The following is a 22,434-nucleotide window of genomic DNA, read 5'->3' on the forward strand; positions in this document are numbered from 1 at the left end:
GGTCTACATTCCCATAATGCCTAGCGGCCCAGTGTCGATGTCGGCGCTGTTTGTGCTGCGGTAGCAGCAATAATGCAGTTTTTAATGATGATGCTCTGAGCTCCTCTGCTACGCCGTCCGTCGTATCAAGTCGTTCCAAATCAACACAGTAGTAGGGATTTACGAGTTGGCAAACCTTCGGCGCGGCCGTGCTTTAATTTGGAGGACAATCCGTTGAACCCAGAGAGCGGGGTGAGTAGCAGCTGAAGCTAACGTTGATGGGCCAGTAAAGGGGATAGAACATGCATTCATGTTGTGACCACTACTGGCTAAAAGACAAGCTAAAGTGGAAAGATGATAAATTTACGGTTTGCCTCCTTGTACATGCTCTTATCTTCATATTTAATGTCTGTAAATTACTCCCTGGGTATAGTTAAATAACGGTAGACCTATTGGAGGCTAAAACGGAAGGCTGCTCGTTTTCTGCAGTCGTGTGTTTGTTTGTTTGGACCAAAAAAAACAAAAAACACACGAACCAAGTCGGTGTGCAGATTTGTGATATGCATGTGAATTTTGCAGCCAATGCTGATGTATACGCTGTTTTTTTTTTTTTTTTTTAGCATCATGTCAGCATCTTGAGTCCACCAAATCACAACAAATTCCTGTGAAAATAATTATAATTCCTTCCTGCCAAACATTATAACTAACACATAATATATTGGGGGATTATTGAGTTTCTATTACACTGTAATACATATTATTAACCCTAGACAGATAATTTTATATCTGTGAAATAGAACTACCAATATTGTCAGGATTTATATCGGGATTCCCGATAACAGTATTTATCCAGATATAGTATTTTTCCTTCATTAAATTACATTTATGGCAATTGTCTCTATTTATTGTTTGGCACAATTGCCACTAATGAAATCTTTATTGAAAGGATGCATATTATATTAATACTACACATACTGGTTGTCTTCCAAAATGTTTGTCCGTATTTACTATAGTTCAAGTTTTCCCATTGGAAATAATAGGAAAAGACATCATCTGATCCATTGTCAAACAGACGGAAAATATTTTAAAGTCAATTTTTGAAGAAGTGTCAACCAGTATATGGTGTCCTCAACCTCTTGCCCCAAGTCAAATGGGATAGACCGCAGCTTGGATTTGAAAGTAACATTTGACATTTTTAATGAGTGTTAATTATAAAAAACATACTAAGGATAAAACTGTCTTGACTGTCACTCAAGTCTAAAAAGAAGTTCATTGGAGTCTTACTGCATTATATGTGATTCTGCTCACATTACACAACTTTCGGCGAATATATTTTTCTCGTAACATTTTTCTTATTGATTTAATCATTTGATTTTAAACATTTTTATTTTATTATTTTCTGGTAATAAATACCGTTGGTTTTCAAAACAAGATAACCTGGCGCAGAATGTGTCAAGGTGGCCAAACATGGATCTTTTTCAAGGATTTATAAACCTTTTCTTTTTTTTTTTTTTTTTTTCTTTTCCCCAGAGCAGTTTTCTGTGCAACAGAGCAGTTTTATATACTCCTTTTGTGGTTATTTATATTGTGATGGATATTTATTGGAAAATGCAGTCAGACTGAACAAGGTTTGAGAAGGGACATACACAAAGAGTGAACAGAGAAAAACAACACAGACAAAAGACAGAACAATAGCAGTATAAAATGATATAGGACTGCAACAACATTACATGTGAGTTGGTGTCTATTTATACATATAATGTGGACTGGGAAGGTAGTGCTACAGCCTGTGCGGAAGGGATGCAATGAGTAGCAAATAGGACGGGTGTTGAACCAGGCATTGCTACCGTGTGTGGTGGGAGTAGCTATGAAATACATGAACGCCTGTAGAAACTGAGTGTAAGTGAGAGGACAGTCCAGAAAGTTAAAGTCACAAGGGTTGTATAATTGCAGCAATTAGCGAGTGGCCCCATACCAAATCAACAACATCCCATGGACGTGTGTGTACGGCTGTGTTTCCCAACATTTATTGAGCCAAGGCACCCATTTTACATTATCAAAACAAAATCTCACGGCACACCACCAAACACAAACGTCACAAAAATACAAGTACTAAAATAAGGATCTTTTTTCAGTGTACTCACAAATTTACTTATTGTGAAATCCTGGCCTGTTTAATTGAACACAAAGAAGATCTACTCACAGGAAGTCATGACTTATTCTGTTGTATACCAAAAATGCGGCAATAATAGACGACTACTATAATTGCATTGAAAAAGTAATTAGATAGATGAACAAAGAGATTAATAAATAATAATTTTCACATAAGGTGACATTGGATCATTTCCGGCTGCACCCTAATTGGGAATCACCATCTACGGAGGCATGCTCAACACCATCAGGAATGCACGTTAGTCATCAGGCGTGTCCTGGAGTTGCTGTGCAAGCCCAATGAGAATTGGCTAAACTTAAACATGGGCTGATAATCCACACACTGGTAAACCATAACATTTTTGGGATGCATTTACCAAACAATAACATTTCAACATGATCGCGGAAGTCTAAAATTTACTCACTCCTCTCTTGGCAGCACAGTGATTTATGGTCCCAATTAATAAGAGAATATTTGTGAAACTACAGGATGGTGAACTGTTGTTTGTGTAATTTGCCGCATTTCTGGAGGATAACTCCAGCACTATTGTGACAAGGCTCTATCGATTGAATATGACCTTGGCAGAATGAAACCTGTTGAAGTGTTACCCATTCCAAACGGTTATTACAGTCCGCAGAGAAATAACTCAGACTATGCACAATTCTCTGCAGGATCTTAACGGTTACGTAAAACCAGCAGAACCCATCGTTCAGAAACTTCAGCCATATGGTACCCTCCTCAGACCTTGGTATGCTAAAACACAATGTGCTGCACCGAAATGTACCATTTCAAGATTCGTGTTCACCTTTTAAAATATATTTTACAGATATCTTTACAGCAGTTTCCACACAGAACAGAAAAATTTCAATATCATTTACGAGCAATTCAGTTAACGTTCTTACATTTGACGTTTTACGTTAGGAAGGCACCTGCTGTTGTCGTGTAACATCAGATTTCTGCGCCTCGAATAGAAGGGGTCCTCGTTTTATGATGGTACCTACATACAGCATTTCGAGGTTATGAACGCCGCGCAACAAACTCATTTGTGCAGCAAGAATCCATCGTCCCTCAGCAAAAGAATGTAGAGTTACCGCCGTACTTACTCTTTCATTAGTTTGTCTTATTTAAAGCCTACTAATGTTCTTTATCCAAATATTTATCTTAATTATGATTTCAATTAGCCAGATTTAACGGCACCTTCCTACTTCTGAACAAATTCAGGTTATGTCTGCGCAGTAGGAACAGAACTGCGTCCTAAACGCAAGTCTCCTGCCTGTATAGTCAATTCCCTCTTACTTTGTGAGTAGGAACTCAGCCCACTTTTCCTGATCGGAGTCTGAATTCTTGGAATGCAGCATGAGTAGTTTAAATGATTGAAGCCCCAACGAGCAGCTAACATGTAGCACCTTTTGACTTAAGCTCAACCAGCTTTTAACTGTAAAATACATTTACAAATGACTCCTCTGCTTCTCTTACATACAATATTACAAAAGCCGCTAAGCTTGAGGAACAAAACTGTCTGACCTTATTGGCCTTGTCAGAGTTCTGTGCTTTACTCAGAACCTCTATGTCAAAGCAGAAAGGCTGTTACTTTGAAAGATGTGACATAAATGACTGAGGTCAGAGATGGATGGCATTGATTTATTTTTTTCCCTCAGTGGTTGCAATTTTCATCTGATTTTCCTCACCAATGAAGTGTCTGCAAGTTTTCTAGACTAACAAGAACTCCCAGAACTGCTGCAGTTCACAATGCTAGCGACTGAATGCTGCTGGGCAGACTACAGATTTTTGTCATTGTCCCGATTGACATTGTCTGTTGTCCCAAATCGATCCCCCTCTTGTCACAGTGCAGAACAATGGCAGCATCAGCATTCAGTGATCCTATCGTAGTGTTCCATTGTAGTTGGCATTAACAGGGAACCGTATAATTGGATCTGGAGAAAAGGATCAATTTTTATAGACCTTCATGATGGCCTTAAAATAAGAGATGAGTTTGAATATGTTGCAAAAGATTAGTAAAATAGCCTGTTATTGAATTACTTGCATAAAGTCATAGTCCAACATAAAGCAAAAGTTTTTGGTTTTTTTTATCCAGGAAGTAAAGACAAAAAACCTTACAAAATTGGGATATAAATGGCTTTTGTTTGACAGCAACAATAATTAATTTACACATTACAGATTTAAGCAAGTATGTTCTTGTGTTCTGATTTTCCAACAAGTCAACAGTGGTCACTGGGCAGTGACAACACAAAAATAAACAAAAATACATAAATAACCCAAATATTAACATTGCATACCGTTTCAATAAGGAGTGCATTGAATTATGATCTGATTTGGGTTTTTCCCAACATGCAAAAAAAGGTCAGTGCAGACTGAAAAATACAGGCAGCTGAATGAGAACAGAGTCACAGTTATTCAGTTTGCTTAAGTTTTCAATCATCACGCACGGCATGTCAGAACCCGAATGTGGGCTGCTGTAGCAGAAACGAGAGCTGCAACAAGGACGAAGAGGTATGATTTTGGAGCTGCCGTCTGTGAGGCTCTGACTGAATCACAAAATAGAGCTGCTGCCTCCTGGCATGGCCTTTCCCTTAGAAACCACAAAATCGTAGCTGAACTCTCTTCCTGTTTAAATGAACATCTGTTTTCAGAGAGACCTCTCTGGACAGCCTGTTCCATGTCATCTGTGTCAAAACAGCAGCGATTAGTTTCATAATGATTATTTCTGATGCCAACTGTTGTAACTTCCTATAAAGAGTGTCAGCTGAAACAAGCAAAGGAAAGCGGCATGGCATGTCTCACTTTTGACATCATGAGTAAATGCCGTCTCCTCACGACACCAAGACTCTGGTCAAGAAGCAGGATTTGTCAGCCGATGCCTCTTCCACTCAGCCATATTTTTCCACCAGCAGTTATAACACCTAAGACTCAAATTGAGGTAGCCAAAATTATTTAGTTTCTTTTCTTTGTTTCCCAGAGTATGCTGTGAACAGTTCTGTTATTCACAGTGTATTCACATGCAAACTACCGTATTTTCACGACCATAAGGCGCACTTAAAAGTCTTATATTTTCTCCAAAATGGACGGGGCTAATGCGGCGCACCTTATGTGTGACTTTGATGAGCGCTCCGCTTGGCTGACTGGGAGCATTTCCTGCCGACGTGTTGCTTATATAGAGGAAAGGCGGACGTGACTGAGGACAGCATGCGGACGTAAAGGGGGAAGGGTGCGCATGAAGGAGGACACTAAAGGCACAACCCCAGTGGGTATATAGTGCCGGAGTGGGCATTGTGCAAAACCAAATCGGTTTGGCTAAGGACCCCCGAAAATAAGATGGAGCAATGTGTCCATTTACATGACTTGTTCATTTATTGTATATACTTGTGTACTGTATACTGAGTACTGTATCCATCCATCCATTTTCTGTACTGCTTATCCTCACTAGGGTCACAAAATTATTCGCTAGCATTTTAGACAAAATTTAAAACATCAATGACCTCTAGGGGGCATTCGAGGATTGGCCACTGACATAAGTTTAGGTCAGATCAACATTACAACGTGACAGAAATAATGGGTGCTAACTTACTGTAATTAAAATACTTTATTGCAATTAAATTACTTAAATAAATACTGTTAATGAAACGCTTTCTCTAATTTTCTCACTGTCCCGACTTTATGGATGGGTGTTGTCCAGAGTTTGTGTCCGTTTAGCTTTTCCTTTTTTTTTTTTCACGCTGCATTGCTTAAACGCGGCATGCTCCTCCTTGTGTACATTCTTCAGGTGCCCGTTCAAATTTGTGTTGAACCATTTAGATGACGTTCCCCACAATGTACTTCAGTTGTGCAGAGACGCCGCAAAATAGTCCCACACCGACGACGTGTTAACCGACAAGATTGAAAAAAACTTTATTGGCCGTCAGATAGTTACAGTACTGGGCCACAAGACACGTGACAAGGCTAAAAATAAACTAGCTTTTGGATTCATACGCAACGGTGACGCGGAGTTAAATGTCTTGTGCGGAGCCGATCGATAACGTCATTGATCGGATCGGCGAATTATGACATGAAAGCCGATCAGCATAAAATGCTAGTTATCGGCCGACACCGATCAGATCGGCGTAAAGTCTATTATTTATTTTCTCTACTTACATACGGGCACACACAATTATGTTGAGCCAGTTCACAGCTATTAAATTCATAACTTTTGTCATGTCAAGAACTAATCACCCTGGCTCCCCTCCCACTATCCATCAGTGTCTGGAAGACTAGGCTTCCGGGGATTCTGGCAGCTGTTGTTGGGCCTTAGTCAATCTGTTATGGTCTGGTTTGTTTGGCAAGCAGAGCCTCTCAAGTGGATTCTACAACCCAGGCCGCTGCCAGGGAAAGATAACACCATTTATTTGTCAGAATACCCCCTTCATGCATGACTTCTGGGGTTATTTTTCTCTAAAATACTTACAAGCAACAGCTAACCTTGGCCAATGAAGAGTAAGTGATTTGAGAGTCAAGATACAACAGTGGTATTTGCACCTACTCATTCAGTCATTAGCGAGCAGCTTTAATAACCGCCATGTGATGCTTATTACGCCTCAGGCGTGTTGCCTGCAAATGCGATTTTGACATTCACTGATTGAATTGATTCCTTTAACTCAAACTGTAGTCACACAAAGAAGGACACTATGCCGAAGAATCTGTAGAAATAGTTAGCCCCCTGATGTCACTGGCTTAAAGTGCTAATCTCGTGTCCCACTTTGAGGTCTGACAGTGTTGTCTGTTCTGTCCAACTGTTCATATTTGTATAATTGTGGGTCTAGAGCACAAACAATATCTAAAAAAAATTTTTTTTTTTAAGTATTCAAAGAGCATAGTATTAGTCGATATTTATTTTAAGACGATATGCAACAAGGAGTAGCTTGCAAATAATAAATAAATAAATCATTTAATGATCCCCACCGGGAAAATTCAGGTGTTAGAGCAGCACACAGGACACAGCAGTGTTTACAAGATATAAATAACAATGAATAAATAAAATAAAAATGTGTTATAGGATGGAATAGTTATACACAAAGATGTATCCTGGTTAAAACCAGTATAAAGTATAAAGATATTGCCCTGGCTCACACATTATTTTCGGTTCGCGAACAGTCTTTGCGTAGACACAGAAGGCTTAGTTGTGTTTTTTATCACGACGTCAGAATAATCATTGGCTCCATGCAGTGCGCCATACATTGCTGGTATCTTTGTTTTGTATTTTGCTCTAAATCAGCCCTCAATATGACTCCAAAGAAACTGAAAACTGCTAGCAAGAGTCTTATTAGTAGGCCTAATTGTATTAGTTGAAAAAAAGAAGGAAATAAGAGCTAAACATGACAATGGTGTTTGTGATCTAGCTGCACAGTTGTGTTTGGCAAAATCTACCATTTTGTATTATTATTATTATTTTAATTACATTTTCATAGTGCTTTTCTCAACACCCAAAGAGGCTTAACACATGTGCACACAGACAAAGAGACAAGAAATAACTTGACCATCGGTAGATGAAGCGGGCGTGGTAAAGAAGTCCGTATCCCTCCATAGTCCTCCCTCTGTGGAAGGAGTCGCCGAGCAGATGTTTAGCGCAGCGTGAGGCCAAGAAGGAACCAACATCAGAGGTGGAAGGATAGCAGGTTGAGGCACCGGCCCCAGCTGGCGAGTGTTAACCACACCAAGAGACGTAAAACTCTGCACTGGTTCCACCCTTGGCCACGTTACAAGATCTTGCTGGTGATAATGTTAGAGGGCCTTAGTGGTTTAGTGTTTCCCTGTGAATCCCCTTCCCTTTCAACATGCTGTCTTTTACTCTGCTTGACTACAAAGCCTTGTTTACATTCACCATGGATACCGCTCGTCCAAAATGGCCGTCGCATCCCACAGTGCAACGGGATTCCCAAAGCATATTGTACTGTATGCAAAAAGACTACAACATTGCACACTGATTTGATAGCAATAATTTTTTTCTTCATGATAAAGTGTGTTATATTGTACAAAATAAGGTAAATGTGATTTCGGACTGGGATTGGATCAGATTAATTGCATTTTCCATTCATTTCACCCAAAGTCACTGAATGAATTAAGTTTGTGAAACGATGTTTCACTGTAATATGTACACCAGCTCGATCTAATGAGATCCAATATAAGAGTTGAAACGAATTTCGACCAAGCGGTTCTTTTCAGGGTTGGTCAGTGAATCCCGCTTTCGTCATACAGTATTTTTAAATGGTGCTTATCATGCCTTTCCATGCCATTTTAACACGGCTGGGACAACTCTTTTGACCAACCTGTTTAACTCCCCCATTCACAAGTGAAGCATATTGCACCACCACAAACACAACCCTCAAGAGGGACAGTGCACGTTTAATATTTTGGGACCCAGTACAATGGAAACGCACCAATGCTGCTTGGTGGACACAGCTGAAAATGCTGCCTTTACGAAGTTTATTTAAACTCATTGTAGACCTTTCATGTGATGTCTTATCCTTACACTATGCCAACTGATGTGGATACTTGTAAAAGGCTGTTGGTACAAAAAGTGAATTGTTGAGTCATGGCTTCAACAGCTGCTCCCCTTGTCCTTTATAACTCCGCCCGTACCCAGCAGCTGCCTCAATATTTTCTCCTGAGTGAGTGGCCCGTCCCCATATCCTCTATCACAGTTAATGACAACAAGGGTATCCTGCAAGAGTAATAAGCCAATGAGGACACAAATTCATGAGGGAGTCCCAGCAAACCGGATGACATTTTGTTGTTCAGGCAGGTCACCTCTAGAGCCCGTATTTCAAATTGCATATTTTTGGGGGACATTAATTCAGCCTGCGGGTCAGCCCTGAGCCATAAAACATTTTGTGCCACACTGAAGAACTGTGAAAAAGTGACAAATTAATCTCCCCATCACCTCTGTGTGCCCCTGTCACACTATGGATGCCTGATGAATTGAAAATGAGGCCCAGAAACTAACCCGATCCAATCTAATAATTCTAACATATAGAAAGCTGTATTAAAATGAAATGCTAATACTGTAAAGGGTTTATCACAGGAGGTGATTCACATACTCCAAGCCCACTCTGTATAATACGTATTTCAGTGAGGCCATGATACCTTCAGCACTGCCTTACCACCATGTAGACAAAGTTCAAGACTTGTGTTTCCTGATACGTGAGCATGCAGTGGCCGGTGGTAGGTACAGTGCTTTCTATACCTTTAATGCTTGCAAAAAAATGTTTTAAAATACATTTACACTGTGTTTCAAATGTGTTTTAATAAGTTTAAATGTTTAAAGTTTGTATGGGGGGGGGGGGGGGGGGTAAAACGCTTTCAAAGATGATTTTATATGGTCTTTCGATATGGCGGATTTCAACATTGCGCATGGGTGTGGAACATATCTCCCACAATGAACGGGAATCACTGGATATGTTGTCTGATCATGGAATGCAAGTTTTCATATTATTATTTCTATTATTATTATTATTACATTTGACAGAAGTATAATGTTACAAATCAATAATATTCCTCCTCGGTCTTTGGAAGTATTTTTTTTCTGATTATTAAAGGAATATTTAAAGATCCATCATCTCCATTTTTTTAGACTCAGTGTCGCTACCTCTTGGAGCCTTGCTACTCGAGGTCTCGTTAAAAATGCAAGCTCTGTGATCTTCCTGTCAGACCTGAAATCCTCCCATGATCTCAATTTCTTTCAAAAAGTGCTCATAGGTAGGAGATTTTTTTTTTTTTTATTACTCTCAGCTTGTCATCTCAAGAAGCCCCACGCTCATTTCAACTGCTACTCCCTCAGCCTTCCTCACATAGGGGTAGTGCTGTCTTCCTTTTAATGATATACAATTTTAAAAATGGTTAAATTGGACATTACTGCTCCTCTTTTCTTCCATGAGAGGAATTCTAGGACTGTCTGAAAGTCTGCCAGTATGCAGAGACCCTGTTCAAATATTTATATAAGCGTTGTGTCCTCAAATGTCTGGCAACCTAGAAGCTGCATTCATCTTTTGAGATTGCTGATAATGACTCATACTTTGCACAAATCACACGCTTGCAACATCGTGTTACTTAGCTTGAATTCCAGCTTTGCTTGTCCATTAATTGGAGCTAAATATATTTTATTCAGGGCAGCTCACTGTCTTGTTTTTCTCAACAGAAAATCCTAATCTGTGGGAAAAAAACAGATGTATTTGATTCTCAAATCAGCACTGATGCAACATCAGAAATTCGGCAAAATAATTGAGCCACTGAGAACTAAAGTGGGCGAACTCTATTTTCGTCATTTTTAAGTTATGTACAGAAATGAATAGAGAAAGGGAAGATATTGCAGATGAATACTGGTCTAAATCAAGGTTAAATTCCAATTTTGACAGGGGGCAGTCTATTATTGCACTCAGTCAGGACATTTCTTTATTTATCAGTGCAACTCCCAAGAAACCAGGCCTGCAAAAACATCGCAGAAAGTGAGGTTCAGAGATTGAAATACGACTCAGAAAGTAAGTAGTGCTTCAGTTTGGGTGCCAGTGCATCTGCATGTTAGTTAACTGTAAGTAGTGAATATTATCATCTTTCTACTATTGATAGATTTGACGGACATTTGATATGAACTAAAATCTGAAGAAAATCACAATTTCTGTGAAAACAAGTATCCAGAAGACATAATCATTGTCATTTAAACCACAAAGCTATAAATCCCCCACATTCTACTGCGGCCAAAAACTTCAGAGTTAAGACTTCTTTATACTCGCGTGGGCAGCGACCGCGCTGACATCACTGCGGCTGTCCCGCACGCAGTTTGCCTTTATACTCGAGCACAACCCACGCACGCAGTTTTGAAAATGTACTGCAGTTCACCTCCAAGTCGGGGTTGTCGCTACGGCTGGCATTGGCTCGGACACCACAGGATGGAGTTTCCTCTGCATTGTTTGGGCATTTCCGGTAGCCGTTTTTATGTTCCTTTCAGTAACAAGGAACAAAGCAACAACAATGGCGACCGTGGAACAGTGTCTGCTAGAACAAATGGACCTTGATGACCAGATGGTGCGTTTAATTATGCTGCAAAATCGATCAAGAAGGCGGCGGCATAGATGGAAGGGGCACGTTGAGTACGTCATCACAGCATGTTACTAAAAATGACCAATCACGAGAGATGATCTCCGCGGCATTCTACGCGCAGCAACAATTTTTGCCCTGTGCGCGTCAAGTGACGCAGAGGGGCTGCGCGGGCCAATTCGTCGGTCACGTGATGCAATGCGGGCGTTGTCGGCCGCGCGAGCGCAGGAGTATAAAGAGGCCTTTAGTCTACTCTAGTTCTCTGTGGTTCTCATGTAACCTTATATTCACGCTCTTCCTGTAACATCATGCTATAATGTTAAGTTGAAGGTGAATGCCAATTGCTAGGAAAGAAGTCTTATTATATCATGAGCTGCCGCACAGCTCCGAGATACAGTAGGTAATGTGGCATTAATATTGATCCCCGTAGAGTAAGTACAGGGCAATCAATACTGATCTCAGATGACCTTCATGGCAAGATGATATTATGCAGATGGGCATGCTACAACCAAAGGGATTGAGATTCAACTTCTGCCTCTGTGTTGTTGTTTCTCAGTGAACATTTGACAGAAACATTTGACAACATCTTTCTGCCATTACACCTGTGTCACTGTAGTCATGCTACAAGTAATCAGATCGTCTGTTTGCCACACATACTCATGACTGAGCAACAGGATGCCAAGCAGCATTCTTAGGGTCACATGTCCTGGGATCTTTTTGGACTACACCAGAAGCAAATGACTTGCAATAATTTCCTAAAATTTGAGTTTAGGGGCATTTTCACCCGCGCACCCATGACTTTGGTTTAATGGAACTTTATTTATTTTCCTCACTTATTGCAAGGTTTTTGGTCAGGTTTGAACGGGCACTCCGGTTTCCTCACGCATCCCAGAAACATGCATGAATTTGAGTACGAATGGTTGTTTGTTTATATGTGCCCTGCGATTGGCTGGCAACCAGTTTAGGGTGTACCCCGCCTCCTGCCCGAAGATAGCTGGGATAGGCTCCAGCACGCCCGCGACCCTTGTGAGGATAAGCAGCTCAGAAAATGGATGGATGGATAGATGGATTTCCATAAAGTGCACTTAAGTAGTGTAGCCTGTGAGATTAATTAATTAATTAGCAATTAATTTTTGCTTCATGTTATGCTTTTGTGCTGTTTCGCTCACTATACTATACGGGCTATATTATAGTAAATTTTGGTATGGATTTTTGTACCGTATATAAAGAGAACCGAGATGAAATATATAACAGGTTTTATTGTTTATATTATTGTATTAAAGTACTTGTTTAGTGCTTAACATTGCAGTCTCTGGATAGCAATTGAAAGAAGCACGGCTTTATATGATTAAGGATTTTGCTCTTTGGGGTGCCCTCTTGCTGAGTTTTGTTCCAACTAGACTAATAAAAACAATACACCCACAGAGGTGCAGTCCATGCAATGAACATGATGGCAAGATGGAGAGACCGCTTGGCTCATCAATAGGGGCTGAAGTAGCCACACATACTTGTTTCAAATGGTAGCATAACCAGTTCCACTGACGAGCCCCCCATAAAGAACAAGGCAGTTGTAAAAGCCATGTCATTTGGTCACAGTATTCTGTTTTTGCTATTGAGACATTTGCATACTCCGGAAATACAGTTCCTAGGGGCTTCCATATCAGCATTAGGATTTTCCAGCCAGACAGTAGCTAACAGAATCAACATGACATGGAGGGCAGCACTAGAAGGAGCAGCTGGCTTCCCTTTTTCCTATTCTATTTTGATCTTGTGAAAAAGATTCCATCTCATTTTCTCAGATTGAGTTTTTATTGATACATTACCATACCTAGTATTTTTGTAATCATTGAGTTAGTGGTGCAACTGTCTGAGAGTGTAAGTCCCTGACAAATTCAACATATTTAACTGGCTTGATATATCACTTAACTGGTAGAGATGGGCTTTTTTGATGAGCCAACAATGGTACAGTGACCAACATCTTAACTGCTGGGTTTTGAAAACTGACCTTAATAAGAAAACAATGTTAGGTTCATCAAAACAAACCCAGAATGATGACGTTCTAATAATGTTGCACATAATAGTCTTCTTTAAAACAAGAGTTTGTACCCACGATAAGCCAAGCTGCCACTCATGTCTTTTTCTGTTCTTTCTCAGGTTCACTTATTGGGATGAAAAAAATTCCTGGGCTCAGAAAATGGTTAGACTCCAGATGGAAGCAACAAGGTCACCCAGTTTTACCGATCTTTGAGCCGCCATGCCCACCCCTCATCACCCATTGAGGGGTGCCCCTCCTCAGAAGTGGAACTGTTTCCTGACTTGATTTGAAAGAAGAGCTTTGCATAAAAATGGCCTAAAGTTGTTTTGGGTATGACACAGTAGGGTACATATTAGTTTACAGGTTAAGCTGGGTTCTTCATCGATATCCACAGGACCCAGAAGAAGAGACAAATACTATCAATGACTTTTTTGGAAGGACAACACTTGAACCATTCTTTGATGATATAATATCCACCCCTCTGCCTGACAAGGTCGAATCATGGCTGCTGCAGAACCCCATAGCATTCATTTCTTGGTGAGACAAGGGGCGGACTGAGTTAAAAATGCAGCGCAATAATGGCGGACTAGGGGGTGGTGGACAGCCATGGGTGTTTAGGCGTGTGCGTCTTACTTGGCTCAGTTTCATGCTTTTCTTTATCCTGGTTTTCTTCCCACTCATTGCCCACTACTACCTCACGACCATTGATGAAGCAGGGAGTCCTGATAAACGGATCTTTGGGCCCCGGCCTGGCGGTGAGTTGTGCGAGGCCAAACACGTGCAAGATCTGTGCCGTATACGTGAGTCCGTCAGTGAAGAGCTGCTGCAGCTGGAGGCCAAGAGACAAGAGCTCAATGGGGAGATCGCCAGGCTCAACTTGCGCATTGAGGCCTGCAAGCGGAGCATCGACAGTGCCAAGCAGGACCTACTGCAACTGAAGAATGTCATCAGTCAGACGGAGCATTCCTATAAAGAACTAATGGCCCAAAACCAGCCAAAGCTGTCCTTGCCTGTCAGGTTGCTTCCAGACAAGGAAGACCCAGGGCTCCCACCACCTAAATCTTCACAATCCTGCCGCCTGCACACCTGCTTTGACTATGCGCGCTGCCCCCTTACATCTGGATTTCCTGTTTATGTTTATGACACAGGCTCCTATCCATGGGGGGAATATATTGACCCTCTGGTTAAGCAGGCTTTTGCTGTGTCAGTAAAGAATAATATTTATATAACTAATAACCCTAGCATTGCTTGTCTGTATTTAGTATTGGTCGGGGAGCTACAAGAGTCTCCGACCTCCCTACTGCCAAATCCTTCAGATTTGGAGAAGCAACTTAAAGCTCTTCCTTACTGGAGATCAGACGGTCACAATCATGTACTGGTGCATCTTTTGAGAAAGTCCATGACACAGAATTTTCTGTATAATGTAAGCACAGGGCGAGCAGCAGTCGCTCAGTCCACCTACCTGGAGCAGCAGTATCGCGAAGGATTTGACTTGGTTGCATCCCCACTGGTTCATGCCCTCTCTGAACCCAACTTTTTGGAAGTTCCTCATCAAGTACCTGTGAAAAGGAAATATCTCTTCACCTTCCAGGGAGAGAGGGTTGAGTCACTTAAGAGCAGCTTGCGAGAGACTCCTCCTCAGTCATTTGAGGAGGAGATGGACGGAGATCCTCCAGCTGACTATGACGACCGCATCATTGGCACATTAAAAGCAGTACAGGATAGTCAGTTGGATCAGGTGCTCATAGAATTCACCTGTAAAACCCCCAAGCCGAGTTTGCCAACTGAGTGGTCTCTTTGTGGAGAGCGAGATGACAGGCTGGAGGTACTTAAGGAATCTACTTTTGCCTTGGTGATTGCTCCGGGAGATGGACAGCTGGTTGCCTCAGCAGGCTGTGGAATGAGACTTTTTGAGGCTCTTGAGGTTGGGGCGATCCCTGTCGTACTTGGGGACCACTCCAAACTACCCTACCACCAGTTTATTCGATGGAGTGAAGCTGCCATTATGGTCCCAAAGCCGCGTGTGACAGAACTACATTTCCTGCTGCGTAGTCTATCAGACAATGACATGTTAGCTATGAGACGACAGGGTCGCTTTCTGTGGGAGACCTACTTTTCCACCTCAGAGAACATACTTAATACTATCCTGGCCAACATTCGCACCAGGATCCAGGTTCCTGCCGCACCCATTAATGAAGAGCCTGCACAAGAAATCCCCCACAAAGCAGGTAAACTAGCAGGGACTGATGCCAACTTGGCGGACAATGGTGATCTAGATTTGGGTCCTGTAGAGACGGAGCCACCCTACGCCTCTCCGCGGTTTCTCCGAAACTTCACGTACACAGCTGTGGACATATACAAAACATGGAACCGTGCTCCCGGCCCTTTTCATTTGTTTCCACACACTCCACTAGACCCTGTTCTGCCCTCTGAAGCCAAATTTCTGGGTTCAGGTACAGGTTTCAGGCCCATCGGGGGAGGCACCGGAGGATCGGGGAAGGAATTCCAGGCAGCTTTAGGTGGGAACGTTCCCAGAGAACAGTTTACTGTGGTCATGCTGACATACGAAAGGGAGGAAGTGCTGATGAACTCCTTGGAGAGGCTGAATGGACTGCCATACCTCAATAAGGTAGTGGTTGTGTGGAATTCACCCAAGCCTCCTTCTGATGACCTACTGTGGCCTGACATTGGGCTACCGATTGTGGTGAGTTTCAGTCCAACAAATACACCTGTAGTTTTGAAGATCCCCTTTGAACAGTATATTAATAGCAATCCAAATCCAAAGAATACTGAACCAATTAGTCAACTGGTTGCAGAGTCGACTTTACTACTACTGTCAAGAAAACTCTCATTTCTTTTTATTCTATGCAGGTCCGTCGAAATATCTCTTTATGTCAAACCATTCCGTGCCGCAAAAAAGGTTGGAGACTGCTCTACTGTGCTGAAAAAATATCAATGAGATTACATCATCAAATAATTGACTTGACTTTCATCACAATATAGTCAATTACAACAAAGCTTTAGTTGTTCAACCCCTGTAAATTCAACATTTTTTTTTTTTTTTTAGAGAGAACTAGTGCTAATTTTTAAGTATAATTTGTCGCCATACAAAAGTAGAAAGGTGTATTAAGTCAAACCAACATTATAGACATAATGGGTGCTAACTAACTTACCGTAATTAAATGAATTTGTTGTAATTAAATTACTTCACACACACCGAAACTGTAGAGCATGATTCGACAGAACACCGGTACAACCGTTAGTGCTAGCACTAGCTTGCTAGGCTACATTACGTTTTGTTGCCTGCTTGCGAGCAGTATCGTATTAAAAGTATGTGAACATACCTCAAGCAAGCCTTGAATTAAAGTCCTCTCCCGAGCACCGGTGACCACCAGCACCTTTTCCCCATTTTGTTCTTATAATACACACGATGCGATCGATTGTTGTTGTTGTGGCCGTGGTAACGAGTGTATCCGGTCGCATTTGAGTTGACAAGATAAAGCCCAGTGATCGTAATAAACGTGATGTGGTGGTATCGGAATACAAGATTTTATTGCAGTAGTCTGACATAATGCAATCATGAAAGACCAAATTTGTCTTTTTGTCTGATCTGGGCATTACGTGTTGTCTGTCCCACACCGCCGACATGTTTTTAAAAAAATATATAATTTTATTGGCTTTCAGATATTTACAGTACTACGTCAAAAGACACGCGACAAGTCTAAAAATCAGCTTTTGGATTCAAATATACTGTGCACGATGGCGACGCGGAGTAAATGTCTTTTGCGGAGCCGATCAATGCCAATCAAGCTTTAAAGCCGATCAGCATAAAATGCTAATATCGGCCGATACTGATCAGGCCGATCAGCACCACAAGTGCATCAACTTCTTCGTGAAGTCTAGTGTTAAGTCATTAGTGTGATGTGTACTCTAATGCAATATTTAATTTAGCAGGTTAATATTCCTGCCAGACTACAAGTTAGGACCATTCATTATTTTCATGTGCAGTTATACTAGTCAAGCCTATCTGCTCTTTGGATACCGAATTAGCCCATTGTTGACATTAGTGTTTTTTTTTCTTCTTCTTCTTCTTCTTCTTCTTCTTCAATAATTAGATATAATATACATTGAGGTGTTTAGCAATGTTGGATGTGTCATTCCTCTAGTCTGAGTAGCTTTATAGTACACTTTGCAGACTGGCTTTGCTGTGTGTCTGTCGGCTTGCCCTGGCCATGTAGGCAAAATATTTCCAGATAACACTGCGTGTGTCTCGTTTCTCTGCGAGGAGCGGAAGGTCCACAGGAGCATGCGTGTTTCTCTTGTACACACGCCAAAAAAGGTTCCACCCACTTTTGTCAAAGAATTGGAGAGTGCTGTAGCTGCATTTTTAAAAAATTGTTTTAATACCGGTACTTAAAAACATTGTATAATTTCCTTTTTGACCAGTACCAATACTGATAACCATACAAACTTAGTTCATTGCACACCGGTTCACTCAGCACTTTTCAACCTGACGGAAATGTTTCACCCGCAGGTTGTCCGCACCGAGAAGAACAGCCTCAACAACCGTTTCCTTCCCTGGGATGTCGTGGAGACTGAAGCCATCCTTTCGATTGACGATGACGCCCACCTCCGTCACGATGAGATCATGTTTGGTTTCAGGTCTGTGATGTTGACTCAATTCAAGCAGTCAAATTCCTCTTAATTTTTTATTAGTGGCTACAAGTATTTTAAGAGAAACTAAATACAATGACGCTGATAAATGCAGGAAAATAGTCTTGAAGAAAGCAGAAAGACTGCATTACTGAAGAGTAAATCCAATTGAAGCTGAGAAAAGGACAAAAATGCTGCCATCTTGCTCACTAGGTTTAAAGTCTGGTTAAACAATCAAATGATCGAAAGAAGTTGTGTCTTTGTTATCCAATGTTGTAATATATGAAGCTTTTATTTGGAAGTTCTGCCTCTCAGCATGTTGGCAGAGAGGTGACATGTCACAGTAAGACACGATTTTCAATGGTTGTAGGGGCTGCCTTGACTTCAACTTTTTGGCTGGCCTGACCGCAATGAAAAAACCCCAGGAGTAAATTGAGAGGGAAATAACAACTGTTCTTTGCAAATAGTGACTGCACAACTGACGAATAGTCAAGCAGCAACAGACGTACCATCCTTGACAATTCACTATATTGACGACGAGGATTTTCAAATGATGAAAGTCGATGCTTACAGCCTAATGTTATTGCCTTCTATGCATAAACTGTATTTGCTTCCATTAGGTTGCACTTCATGATTGAACTTTGTAATAGCACATTTATTCAGTTAGTCTTTCCTAAAATAGATTTTTAAAAAACATTTTTTTTTACTATTATCTGTCATTTATTCCTATTTAAAGATTCATTTTGAGCTGAAAACTGTTCCATATTCACCCATCCATTTTCCGAACCGCTTCTCCTCACTAGGGTCGCGGGCGTGCTGGAGCCTATCCCAGCTATCATCGGGCAGGAGGCGGGGTACACCCTGAACTGGTTGCCAGCCAATCGCAGGGCACATACAAACAAACAACCATTCACACTCACAGTCACACCTACGGGCAATTTAGAGTCTCCAATTAATGCATGCTTTTGGGATGGGATGTGGGAGGAAACCGGAGTGCCCTGAGAAAACCCACGCAGGCATGGGGAGAACATGCAAACTCCAAACAGGCGGGGCCGGGGATTGAACCCCGCTCCTCAGAACTGTGAGGCTGATGATCTAACCAGTCGTCCACCGTGCCGCCCTGTTCCATATTGTTTCCTAAAAAGTAATGCAATAAAAATAAATATCTTTCCCTAACATGAGGAATAATCATTGAGGTGAACTGCAGTACATTTTCAAAACAGCACGCGTGGGTTGCGCTCGAGTATAAAGGCAAACTACGCGAGGGACAGCCGCAGTGACGTCAGCGCGAGTATAAAGAAGCCTTTACTCTAACTTTCTCACTGTCCCTGCTATATGGACGGGTGTTGTCCAGAGTTTGCGTCCGTTTGGCTTTTCCTTTTTTTTTTTTTTTCATGCTGCGTTGCTGGAACCCAGCATGCTCCTCCTTGTGTACATTCTTCAGGTGCCCGATCGAATTTGTGTTGAAGCATTTAGATGACGTTCCCCACAACGGACTTCAGTTGTGCACAGACTGCAAAATAGTCCCACACCGATGACGTGTTTTTTAACCGACAAGATTGAAAAAAAACTTTATTGGCCATCAGATAGTTACAGTACTGCACCACAAGACACGTGACAAGGCTAAAAATAAACTAGCTTTTGGATTCATACGCAACGGCGACGCGGAGTTAAATGTCTTATGCAGAGCCTCGGCGAATTATGACATGAAAGCCGATCAGTATAAAATGCTAATTATCGGCCGATGCCGTTCACACCGATCAGATCGGCGTAAAGTCTAATCATTAATAATCGTAATTAAAATATTAATCAAAATAATTGTGATTATTATTTTTGACATAATCGTGCAGCCCTACCGCGCCCCTTTGCCTTCAAAATACTGTATGTCTACAACTCGGTAACAGCTTGTCCGGGCTTGTGTGTGTGCGTGTACGATGTACACAAGGTCATGTGGTTGAGGAAGTTACTCCAAAGTGCTCCAGAATTACTTTGGAATGTGCCCCAAGCTCTAGTCGAGCCCAAGAGAGAAAAGATTTGTAGCGTCTGCCTGCCAAGTGATCTCACATACGATTACTGTAGGTGTAAAACATTTGTTGCACCTAAGGTGTTTCCAGTGAACATTGAGTGCTGTGATTATACAAAAATTTGTAATGATGTTCTATCAGGCTGTACTGGCTTGGTCTGAGATTGGGTTGGTCCAAAGCAGCCACGAGCCAAAACCACAACGACTTGATTTTCATCTCCCTCCAGTCGCGTCTTTTCACACAGACTCCTGTTTGTCTTTCTTATCTCAGAGTGTGGCGAGAGGCCAGAGATCGTATCGTCGGTTTCCCTGGGAGATATCACGCCTGGGACGTCAACCATCAGTCCTGGCTCTACAACTCCAACTACTCCTGTGAGCTCTCCATGGTCCTGACAGGAGCTGCGTTCTTCCACAAGGTTCAGGCCCCCCTTGGCAAAAAAAATGTCTTTGTACCAACTCACAGGATGTATCTCACAGTATCTAATCTATTCCCCATCAGTATTATGCCTACTTGTACTCCTACATAATGCCCCAGGCCATCAGGGACATGGTGGATGAGTACATCAACTGTGAGGACATTGCCATGAACTTTTTGGTCTCCCACATCACCCGCAAACCGCCAATCAAGGTCAGTGATTGGCGTCTCTCCTGTGCCCTTGTCTTTATTTACCAAAGTCAAATACAATGTTTCTGTTTCCTTCACCAACATGTCCATTACAATCTGCACCAATCACGACGGTCTCTCTGTCTGGCAAGTTCTGAAATATTTCGTCTAACTCCTTCCACAATTTCTTTCTTTTCTATTTTACATCCTACCCGTGGGGCATAACCACTAATTACATACATAAACATAACACCCTTAATGTCAAGTTTCTGCCCCACCAATCGATCTTAACTAACTCTTCCTTTAAAATTACCCCTATTTCATTTCTCTTCCCTTCTACAACATGGCAAAATAATTTGAACGCTGCCCCTAAACGTTTAGCCTTACTGCCTTCCCATCTATTCTCCTGGACCCACAATATGTTTCTCCTAATTATCATGTCAACCAACTCACTAGCTTTTCTGTCATAGTCCCAACATTCCAAGTCCTCACTTTCAGTTCTAGGCTCTATGGTTTCCTCTTCTCTTTCTGCCTTAGCACCTGCTTTTCACCTCTCCTTCATCTTCGATCCACAGCAGCTGAATTTCCACCGGCGCCCTGTAGGTTAACGGTGCCGGTGGCAGACTTTTTTAACCCGGGCCACGACCGATCCGGTATGGAATTCTTCACTCATATTTGTTTGGCAAAGTTTTAAGCCGGATGCTCTTTCTGACGAAAGCCTCTGCATTTGTCCGGGCTTGGGCCTACAGTTTGCATTAAAAACGGAGAAAGATTATTTGCGATAAGTTTAGTTACGAGCGTGGCCACGCAACAAAAAAGTCAAGGTACTACTGTACATTTAATAGCGTATTTCAGCCAGCCTAAATGACAAGGCTCGTCGGTTTTCCCATGCATTCAAATGGCACAATAAAAAGTGTTGGACAAAAATTGCCAGCTTTCTCGTCCGCTCAGGTAACATCTCGCTGGACCTTCCGCTGCCCCGGCTGCCCCCAGGCGCTGTCGCACAACGACTCGCATTTCCACGAGCGCCACAAGTGCATCAACTTCTTCGTCAAGGTGTACGGCTACATGCCGCTGCTGTACACGCAGTTCCGCGTGGATTCGGTGCTCTTCAAGACACGTCTGCCGCACGACAAGACCAAGTGCTTCAAATTCATCTAGCAGAAGAGCCTGAGTACAAAAACGAATGGATGAAAAGAAGGGGAGTGTGGCTTTCGGAGTTTCCTCCATAGCTCCCCTTCAATGCTGGAAAAAGGGCCCTACTGCCAACCTAAAGAAAAAGCCCTTAAGTGAATCACTTTGCCCGTTTTTGTGTCCTTCTCATCATGCTTCATCGGGAACCACTACAGATGTTTGATATTTGTGAAAGGGGTTGTACAAACTGTACAGAAAGGAGGATAAACTACCTAACGTAGACTACTGGGTGACATGCGTTGACCCGCAGACGGTTTCATTGCCTCTGGATGGCTTCATTTTACAGTAATGAATTGTACTTCTAGTACATGTACGTGACGGAAGCACTGATTGTCAAAAGTATTTTATTGAGCGATTTCTTTTTTTTTTTTTTTTTCCTTTTTTTTTTTTTTTTTTTTTTTTTTTAAATGTCTTTCAATTGTGTGCATAGTCATAGACATTGACATTGTCACGATCTCCAGACACCTGACAAAGGACCTTGACAGAAGGTTTGGGCTCAGCCGCGTTGAGTCGCGAAGGAATCCACTTCAGCAAGTCACCATAATGCCTCAGTTTTGTCATGGAAACCAGCAGACAATTTTGTTGTGTGCATGTCAAGGCACTACAGCCTTTTGTGTAGCCTGCTTTTTAATTTACTTTTTTTTCTTTTTTTTAGAAAGGAGTATTGGGGCCACACTGAAAACAAAAAAAGATACTACAAGAAGTCGAACTAT

General features: G+C 41.8%; 1 protein-coding gene across 1 annotated transcript; it reads left to right on the top strand.

Annotated features, from left to right (window-relative positions):
• The first annotated feature begins 21 nt into the window (after positions 1-21).
• Positions 22-22,099, top strand: extl3 (exostosin-like glycosyltransferase 3). The gene is made up of 6 exons (XM_061754949.1): positions 22-231; positions 13,367-15,951; positions 17,782-17,909; positions 20,195-20,339; positions 20,423-20,551; positions 21,479-22,099. Exons 2-6 carry the CDS (start codon positions 13,813-13,815, stop codon positions 21,686-21,688), a joined length of 2,751 nt encoding a protein of 916 aa, XP_061610933.1. The 5' UTR covers positions 22-231; positions 13,367-13,812; the 3' UTR covers positions 21,689-22,099.
• Positions 22,100-22,434: the final 335 nt, after the last annotated feature.

This window comes from Phyllopteryx taeniolatus, chromosome 18 (genome assembly GCF_024500385.1).
Source record: "Phyllopteryx taeniolatus isolate TA_2022b chromosome 18, UOR_Ptae_1.2, whole genome shotgun sequence".
Lineage (NCBI taxonomy): Eukaryota > Metazoa > Chordata > Actinopteri > Syngnathiformes > Syngnathidae > Phyllopteryx > Phyllopteryx taeniolatus.